The 9,465-nt window shown below is 41.3% G+C and overlaps 1 protein-coding gene across 1 annotated transcript; it reads right to left on the bottom strand.

The window, feature by feature from the left end:
• Window positions 1-991: 991 nt before the first annotated feature.
• IL26 (interleukin 26) lies at window positions 992-7,432 on the bottom strand. The gene is made up of 5 exons (XM_042792022.1): window positions 7,262-7,432; window positions 6,832-6,888; window positions 5,241-5,372; window positions 1,159-1,224; window positions 992-1,078 (listed from the first exon to the last, which is right to left on the bottom strand). The coding sequence occupies exons 1-5, from the start codon at window positions 7,430-7,432 to the stop codon at window positions 992-994; spliced, it is 513 nt and encodes a 170-aa protein (XP_042647956.1).
• Between the last annotated feature and the right edge of the window lie 2,033 nt (window positions 7,433-9,465).

Below are 9,465 nucleotides of genomic sequence, written 5' to 3'. Positions count from 1 at the left end.
GAAGGCCACAACACAGAGGAAGAACTGGCTCAGGTTCTTTGATGTCAGCACTCCGATCTATTCGATGCTCCTGACATACTAACAGTATGAGATCTGAAATTTTGCAGAATCTCACCCCCTTGGAAGTGCAAACATACCGATTGGCAATATTTTCATCACTTAGTTTCTTCTCTTAAATCTTTAAAAATGTGAGAAAACTCTAATTCCCTCTTCATTCTGTACTGTATGAAAGATATTCTGGAAATCAATATCATCATCTGAGTATCAACTTCCCATAAATCTATCTCAAACCATTTTGCAATCCTAGTCAAAGGCAATACATTTCTTGTATCTTCTGCGTTATGTGTTCTCATGTAGAGCATGTGATATCTGAAGGTCATGCATGAGTCATAGACCAAAGTTTTGTAACTACTTGGAGTGTGTTTATTAGGGATCAGTTATTACCTTAAATTAATAATAATGATAAGCAGTCTATCATTAATTTTCTTATTTATATGTAGGATGGCTTGTGTATACTGTTATATATCTATAACACAAAAAAAAAAATAGTTTAGGGGAGGGATTTTCAAAAGTGGTCCTCATTGCTTTGAATTGTAATCACATGGGGTGGCACAAGACATGTTCTCATGGCACATGGAACATCATGTCTGATCCAGACAGCAGCAGATTTCAAGTTACACTCGTGCAATGTGTCCGGGGGCTGCCTGCAAAACAGATGGCAGGCAGGCAGGACAAGAAGTACGTCAGCTTGCTGTAACTGCTCTGGAGGCTGCTCTTGTGTCGCAGGATAGGCTTAGCTGCTGTGCCAGGTCAACCATGAAAGCTCTTGAAAATCCCTCTTTCTGCTGCTGTATTACAGAGGCTCTCCTTCAGTGGGATGGAGTTACTGCCAGGCCCATTGGACATCCAGCTCTTGGTTGGTTTTCAGGCCTTTTGGGTGAGGATCTGTTTTAGCACAGAAGCAGCATGTTGTCTGCCACTTCCTTATTCTTCATATGATGGTTTGTATGCAGGCCTGAATCCAGGGAAGGAGAATATCCAGCTCATGGATGGCCTTGTAGATTCCCTTCTCTCCAAGCTGTTGAAAATACAAAGACTTTAGAAACCACCCACGGCCCTTGAACAGTGCAGCTGGGAGTCAGCACCTCCTGCTCTTACCTTAAGAAATGTTTTCTTTAAATTTTTGACTGCAGAAGTTAACCTTGTGGTTGGAGCACATGGAAGCTGAAGAGATGAGAAGAAACCAAAAGAGCTTGTTGCAGCAAAGATGCTGATGTAAAGACATAGTGATGAGGAAGAGACCAACCCACAGTGTGGCACCACAGGACTACTGGTAAAATGTGTGAACTCAGCATCATTTCATCATCTCCTGATACTACAGATGTGTTATTTTACTTGTGTGCTTCCTGGAAAGTTGAGTTCACAGCACAAAAAAACCTGTAATATGAGTACCACTAAGTCTTCTTATTAAACACTTTTTATTTACCTCAAGGATCTTTATATCGACTGCAGTTACAGCTTTTGTGCAGTACAGCCAAGCTCTGAGATTTAAGGCCGTTTTTCTCTGAACCTTCAGAGAAGGAGAGGCTAAGGGCCAAAGACCTTTGCAAAGCACAGAGGACAATTGTGCACATTTCTGCAAACCCTTCAGGTATGTTTATATAGTTAGATTATGCTTCTCCCAATTTTCTTGTCCATTCCTCCATTGCCTGGCAAATTACAGGCTAATCCTGCACCCTTTTGTCAAGCTGAGTTTTCCATTATGACCACTGTGAGTTTTGGCAGCAAGACCCTATCCATCTCCCAGGCATCCCACCCAAATCAGCCAACAATGTCTTTGATGTCTAAGAACTTGCAAGTTCTGGCATCCCACTCCCCCCACTGTGATACCAGAGACACTGAACTGTGTTATCACTGCAAGATTTGAGTCAGAAGCTGGGTTTAGGAAGGAAAGAGTCGATCTGTCCATCCTACGAGACCCAAAGACTGCACCCTGGTTTTAACCCAGCTACCCAGGACGTGGCTGCCAATGTCAGCAGCCCGGTGCTCCCTTCGGTCTCCTCACGGGGCTTGGCCCTGCCCTCAGCACCCAGCTCTGATGGAGCAGGACTGGCTGACCACAACGGGGCTGGCTGGTGTTCCTGGAGCTGCCTGGATGAACTTTCTGAGCTGACTCCCCAGATTTCCAGGTTTTCTAAGGGGAAGAATCATTCTTTGGGAGAAAAAATGGAAAATTCTGATGTTTGTATGAACAAGGATGAGATGTTTGAAAAGAAAAAAGGCAGAGGTCCTCAACTCATATGAAAAGAGATGACTCTGGTGAAATGGATGGTTAGTCCTTCTTTCCACCTCACACAGAGTACTTTAGAAAGGAACACAAACATTTTGAAGTTACCTTTTGTGCTCTTACAGTCACATCACAGGATGAAAGTGTAAATAAAAGCAACTCTAATTTGTAAATCTTTAAAATCCTTCTAACTAGGGCAGTTCTTTCTGACTCAGGGATTTTTTTATTTTTTTTTTTTTTAGGGTCATCTTTGACAATGCAGATTTCCACAGAAATCATTTGGTAACAGAACTGACCTTACATGACTATGCTGGCTTAAGTAGTAATGCACATTACAAACTCTGTTCTTCCTTCATAAAGATGAAGTAAACAAATAAGCGAGCAAGTAAGCTTGCTCATTGCAAGCGATGCTGCAGTCTGCTCAAGGTCTACAAACTCCGCCTACAATGATAAAGCTTAAAAATCCTGCAGTGAATATATTGCCTTTCTTCACTCTGCTCAAATATGTTTAAAACTTCCATAATCTGCTACAGAAATAGGAACATAAGTCTGACCTCAGAAGCAACTTCATACAGTTCTCAGCAATGTTGCCACCTAGGGCACATGGGCTGATAAATAGATTATTGGTGTTGCAGGTTGATGCTCCCAGTGTCCAAGAAGAAACGTCTGTTCCCTTTACTGTGCAGTCATACTCTAAATGCAAGAGCTTGATTTCACTGCAGAAAAGGGATTTAGAGGTTTTAGAACCTATGTATTTTGGAAAAACAGGATTCAGACTTCTAAATCAATGGAAAATATTAATGTTTCCTTGTTTGGACAAAACCAAGTACTAGCAGAGTAAGAATCATAATAATAATATAGTAAAAAGTCTTTGAAAGTAGTTTGGAGACAATAACATGCGTGCCTCTAGCTGGCTGAATTAGAGCCTGAGTTTACGTAAGAATGTAGGGTGAGTATGTATATAAAGGTATCACTGTTTCCATCAATTGTATAGAGAACTTTATCCTTGAAAGGTAACAAATTCATTACATATGTTGTCATGGTGGAAATCCCTTCTGATAAACATCTTATAACTCAACTAAACAATAAAAATTAAAGAGCTTATATAGATGGATGAATGAGTTTATTGAGGAATACTATGATGAAGAAATCCCAAACCGGGTATTAGCAAAGGATCCATTACTTTCATTCTGTTCACAGTTTCTATTATTTTTTCACATGGTTTTGCATTGTTGGATCTGAATTAATACAAATACTTTAAAAAATGTTAGTTTCCAGAAATTAGATGTCTCCCAAAAAATCATGACAAGCCATCATTTCTCAGAGCCATTGTTTTTCTACCAGTGGAAGAATTCTTTTCTCTCCTACCAGTATTTTTTAAGATCCAGAACTATAAATTGTTATGTTTAGACTTGTGTTGGGTAAAACACTGGAACTAATTATGAAAAAAAATGCAGGTGCTCTGAGAAATCTGCAGTATTTTGTCTCCATTCAGCACAGAAGCAAAAGTATTACTAAGTTATATTGCAAGCTCCAGTCACTGATGGTATTTCAGAATAACTGGTATTCTGAATTCAGTCACAGTTGACAGTCTGAACCCCATAGTGTGTACTGACACTTGTATAAGGTGTAATTGCTTTTCCAGAAAAGAATGAAATCTCTGTAAACTCTATTATAGCATACAATATCTGGAATTTTGACAGACACAGATAACCACAGCAGGGTGTTGAATGCTGTGAATAATGACTGTAAATTGCAACTGTTTAGCATGGTTTTAAATGCAGAACCTGAAAGCTGGTGGAGTTTTCTTCCACTGAGATTTGAATCTTTTTACATTACAGAAATATTCCAACTGTGTTCTGAGCTATAACTCTGCAAAGACATCCCTGAAGCTGCGTATTTTTGCATTGCAAATATTTGTGCACATGTAGAACCAATATCCTTTTCTTTCATGCTACCATACAATTCAGATTAGACAAAGTTTTAATTCATTAACATTCCATTGATTTCTCATCCTGTTCTCACTTTTTAAAATTACTATAGACATTTGCCTGGATATCCATGGCTATATGTCACCCTAAGTCATGTTCCACTTTTTGGGGCACTGTGAGTGGTGAGTACTACAGGTTTAGGGAAGAAAAAAAAAATAGCCATAAGACATAAAGTTTTAAGGCACACACTGTTGTTACTCACCTACCCTTAAAAGAAGATGAGAAGTGACCCTCAAGTAACAGTGTCATCTTAGCACCATAGTATGTTAGCCTGCATATTTGCATGGGCAAAAATGTGCTTTAACTGCTGTCCTGCTGTTATTTACAGGGTAGGATGATGACATGGTGTTGCTAAAAGTGCCTCTTCTCTGAGACACCTGGATCCACTCTAGGGACAGTGGGCGGCATCACTCCCTGACAACCTGCTCCAACTGCGGGCATAGCAGACACATGGAAACTGCTCCAATGTGCTTCATAATTTCAGCCCCTGCTTATTCATGAGACACCACCAGCTCTTTCAGAATTCAGTCTGGAGAAGCAGAGATAGCATGTGAATAAAAATTACACTCTCCCAGCGGGTACACTGTTGAAGAAGCAAAGTATAGCCAGTGTTACACCATGGAAACTTGAGGAGCCACATTTCTCCCTGTGATTACCCTACCTCTTTGTCAGCTTGGGTGCTGAGAGGGAAGCACAAGGCAACATCAGCAGCAGGGAAGTGGCTTGTCTCCATGGTATCTCCACCACCTTGCCCGCTCCCCGCAAGCTCACTCTGGGAGGAAATGAGCGGTACTAAACTTCCCCAGCCTCAACAGGGAAGCCCTTGGGAAGTTGGGTCCCCTGTGATGTGAGACGCACCATGACTCTGAATCACCCTCTCTATCTGCTGAAAAACTGTCATAGAGTTCTTCCCTAGTCTTTCAGCTAGACAAAGCTAGCTTGGCTCTTAGGAATATACTCACACAGGCGTTCATGTTTGCTTGCAGGACCTGGAAGGCACTAATAATGTACAACTTGTCACTTCCTACTCCAAGATGACTGAAAACATTTTTCACATAGAAGGAGAGGAGCTGATCTCTAACACTGCAGTTTGTCTGAAAACAAAGCAGGTAAAGAGTTGCCAAATGAAAACCTTGTAAGTCAATTTCAGCCTAAAACTTCAGCCTCATAAAAATATACATGTTTAGAAAGCATTTAATATATGAAAATTATTTCAAAAATTTCAGCACCCCACTGGATTGCTTCCTTTCTTTTTAAATAGCTCAGTGAACCTCTGTGGTTTCTGAAGGAAAGGCAAGAAGATGTTGTGCTGGCAGCCAAAGGAGTATTGGTAAGACCAGCCATGAATAGAAGTGACAGCAACAAATCTAACACACAAAGAATAAACGGAATATAAATTGGGGAGTTAAGCCAGACCATCTTGGCCAAATTGTAGGAGTCACTGTAGGTATCACTCTTCCATTCCTCCACTTCAGTGTCCCATACCATTTGAGACGTTGTAGGGCATCCCACCCATCCCCAACAGATGCTCCAGAAGAGACCAGTCATCCTGTACACTTTGTGTCATATCTGCCTGGACTGTGGGATATCTTGGATACCCAGAGGTATTTAAAATGGCTATATGCCTATTTTTATGAAATGGAACCATCAGGTGTGAAATTCCCACCAGGAGAGTAATGCAGCTGCAGATTAAGCCACCCAAATGCAGGCATCCATCTGTATGTTCCACAGGCAAGCCAGGAGCCTTCACCCCCAAGGCAACCAATGAGATACAGGAGAGTTCAATGTCCAGTCTCTACTTAAGGATAAACTGACTCTGTTGGCTCTGCTTGCTGACTAGATCTCTGCATTAAGGAAGCTAAAATATCTCACACATTTGTAGTCACTTACAAATAAGCACCTCAAATTTAGTGTCTCGCTCCCATGCTGAACTGCACTAGGAAACTCTGATCTTTCTCTTCCAGTGCACCTGCAGATGTCAAAGCCCAAAACAACTCCCCAGGTGTCCTGGCTGCTCCGCATTATCCCTGGGCTTTCCACAGTACCACATACCCTCAGCAGACGGTGCCTCAGCTGCCGGGATGGTGGCTGTGGCCCTGGCCCATGTGAATGGGCTGGTGCCTGAAAACGTTTCTAGGGATGATCACACACAGCCAGGTGCTCACAAGAGGAGCAAGTTCTACCATGAGCACACTCTTCTCCAACACAGCAAACACCCTCGTCCCAACTCCCCTGGCAGAGCACCACTGCAACTGCCTAGAGAGTATTGCCTCCATCCAGGCTTTCCAAATCCACCTCTTTCTCCCTGTGCCATGCTCAAGTCTCCTCTTCTGACCCAGAAAAATATCCCTTTCTATCCGGGCAGAGATAATACTCTTCCTCTAAGAGGAGGACTTCATTAAACATATGGTTTTCATAAATATGATGCCCTTCCCAATTAAACACAAGTGATTTTTGTGTCATATGTCATTCCTTTTGATCATGCTTTCCTATCTCTACTGATCAAAGGAAAACCAAAGTAAGAAAATGGAAAACCAGTAATATAAATCTTACCATAAACAGCACTTTTGTTGTCTTTTTAAGTAGTCTTGTGTTCTTGATGAGATCCTTCTGTAAAATATAATGTGCTAGTATTAATTAACCTAAGCAGAGGAAGGGAGACAAAGTTTTAAGTCTGGTTTGTACAAAACTTAGATGTAATAATAATCATCATCATCATCTTATTCAGATGAGGAGTCGGCAAATCTGTGTTCCGATCCCAGCCTAGCTACAAACTTCTTCCATGGCAAACTCCTTGGCAAACTCATCACACTTCTTTACGCATCTTCTTTTTTCCCATCTTTGCAAAAGAAGTGGCATTACTCTGTCTCTCAGGACTGTAGAGCTCATTCAGCTTATTAAATTTTCCAAGTGCTCAGCAACGAAGCTAGTAAAGAAGCATCTATAGATAAAATAAACTTTTCAACTAGTGGGATCAACTTACAGGAACAGATGATTTTAAACTAGTTGCCTTGATATAGAGGTTTTCTGTCACTTGGGAGAGGAGTCCTTTTCGGCAGGTATGCTTTCCTGTAGGTGACTTTTTGCCTTCCACAGTGAAAAGACAAAGCAGAACTAAAAAACGCCCAGTTCTGAAAATAGAATATACTTTCATCTTCTCTCCCAAATCTTCGGGCTTCTACAGTCACAGCAGCGTATGTGATACAGCAAGACTGGTTAGATGACAGAGGTTAACCTAATTTTGTTAACCCTCAAAACAGCTTCTGCACTGAGATGCTCACGTAGATAACCTATTGCTCATGTGCTGGCTGATCAGTATTGTTGCTGTGCTTTTTTATACATCTTGCTCCACTTTCAACAAATTTGACCACAGTCATCTGTGACGTTTTTCTAAACGATATCTCCATATTTACTGGCAGCAGGGTCAAGGTTTCCAAGAAAGAAGAACTTCCCTCTCATGTAAGAAGTCTTCTTTCATTTAAGTGGTGGTCAAGTGAGGAAAAAGTAGTTGAGCTGGTTAGTTTGGTTTCATAAAAAAGTATACTAAATGTGTGAATTTTTTTTTTTTTTATTTTTCCACAAAACCTTACGGCAGCACTTTTTTGAAAGAAAATGGCCTGGAGAGAAAAAAAAAAAAAAAAAAAAAAAAAAAAAAGAGTCTTTACTAATTTATCCTAAGAAGCATTAGAAAATCAGTTATCCATAAGGAAGTTGGACCACATTGCCTTTGAAACTTCACTGCCCAGTCTTTGAGAAGTGTCTTGTTTCAGGGGTACAGCTGCTAGGAGCAAAGGAGTTTGCTGCCTATTTGTTATTAGTCTTCTGTCAGGGAAGAATTTGCCCCCATAGAAGCAGCAGGCTATTTAATGTGAAAGGGAGGGCTCCATTCAAGGACTAGGGCATGCCTCGCTATCAAGTTGCCTCATGAGTCCACTAAGAACCACGGGCACTGGGAAATAATGTACAAGGTCCCAGCATACCCACCATGGATGTGGTAGAAGTAAAACCATAGTGTCAGATGATCACTGTTCTACAGAATTGCTCAGAGAGAGATTGGGCCATTTATGTCTCTGCTCTGTTTCTGAGACAGCCAAATACTGAGGGTTTCTCAGGTACTACTCCAGACATGCAAGGAACATCATATCAAGGATAGACTTGGAAATGCTAAAGAGACACCAGCAATGTGAGGCTGTTAAGTCGAGGAAGGATGTATGTTAAATGTCAAGACCCCTGGGACTGATGGAAGCATACTCAAGAAGAGAGAGAAAGCAGTTTTTGGTCCAGCATAGCAATACTTCAGCCCACAGTGATACCATTTTTATTGGAAGTAAAAGCAAGCTCTTGAAATGCTCACCCAGGAGAGATTTTTAAACCTTTAATGTTTCAAGAGCAACACAGAAGGTCTTAATCAGATCAGAGAAAACTATTTAAGCTACAACTGATACCCCTAAAAGGCACCTAGTGTTGCCAGAAATAACAGCAGAGCTGTATACTCCTTTATGGCACCACCAGTGCGTACATGCCAGGGGCATAAACTGGCTTTGGGAGGAAGAAGGTTGAGATAAACTGGATAATAAACTCACCCAGCCTTGATCCTACTGGCCATTTACACAAACCAACATGCATGCAGCCTCCAGGCCAAGCTAGACTCACATCCAGCTTCAGTGAACCCACCTGCAACAGCTCTGGAAAATGTATTTTACCTCAGGACCATCCACAAATCTCAGTAGCTTCACCAGCATTGAAGTGCTGATGGGGTCCAGGGGCAAAGAGGACCAGCAAGAGGAGGGGAGTTTAAATTTTTGAAAGTGGAGATGATGGAGACTCAAGGGCCTATGTGCATTTTAGTGTTCATTTAAACTGTGGTTTGTGCTTAAACTCATTAAATGCTGTCAGGCTTGCCAGATGAGGGGCATCAAACCTCAGAGTACAAGGCATGCGGACAGCAGATTAACCATTTACTCCTACTTTGTTCCTGGAAGAGAATCTCAGGCAATAACAAAAGCAGAGTCAGAATGCAAGCTGCCTTGGGTTCCCCAATGTGTCTTACTCCCTGGTCAACAGTTTTCCTCTAAAAGGAATAAATGGGTCATGTAGACAGTCTGCAAATGCTTTTCAGAAGAAAATCAATAATTTTCAATATCTCTGAAACTTCTGAAGTTGCTGGAAAACACTTGAGCTCACAGG

Source organism: Tyto alba, unplaced genomic scaffold (genome assembly GCF_018691265.1).
Source record: "Tyto alba isolate M040663 unplaced genomic scaffold, T.alba_DEE_v4.0 Super-Scaffold_2, whole genome shotgun sequence".
NCBI classification, from domain to species: domain Eukaryota; kingdom Metazoa; phylum Chordata; class Aves; order Strigiformes; family Tytonidae; genus Tyto; species Tyto alba.
The sequence above is the reverse complement of the archived record's forward strand: the minus strand, read 5'-3'. Positions and strand labels throughout refer to the sequence as shown.

What these genes read in the sequence shown, in the direction of transcription:
- IL26 (XM_042792022.1), bottom strand. Translation starts at nt 7,432, where the DNA reads ATGAAAGTATATTCTATTTTCAGAACTGGGCGTTTTTTAGTTCTGCTT. An exon ending in GTTTAAAATCATCTGTTCCT is followed by an intron (nt 6,889 to 7,261) that starts GTAAGTTGATCC and finishes TATATTTTACAG; the next exon opens with AAGGATCTCATCAAGAACAC. An exon ending in AAGCAAACATGAACGCCTGT is followed by an intron (nt 1,225 to 5,240) that starts GTGAGTATATTC and finishes TCATCTCTTCAG; the next exon opens with CTTCCATGTGCTCCAACCAC.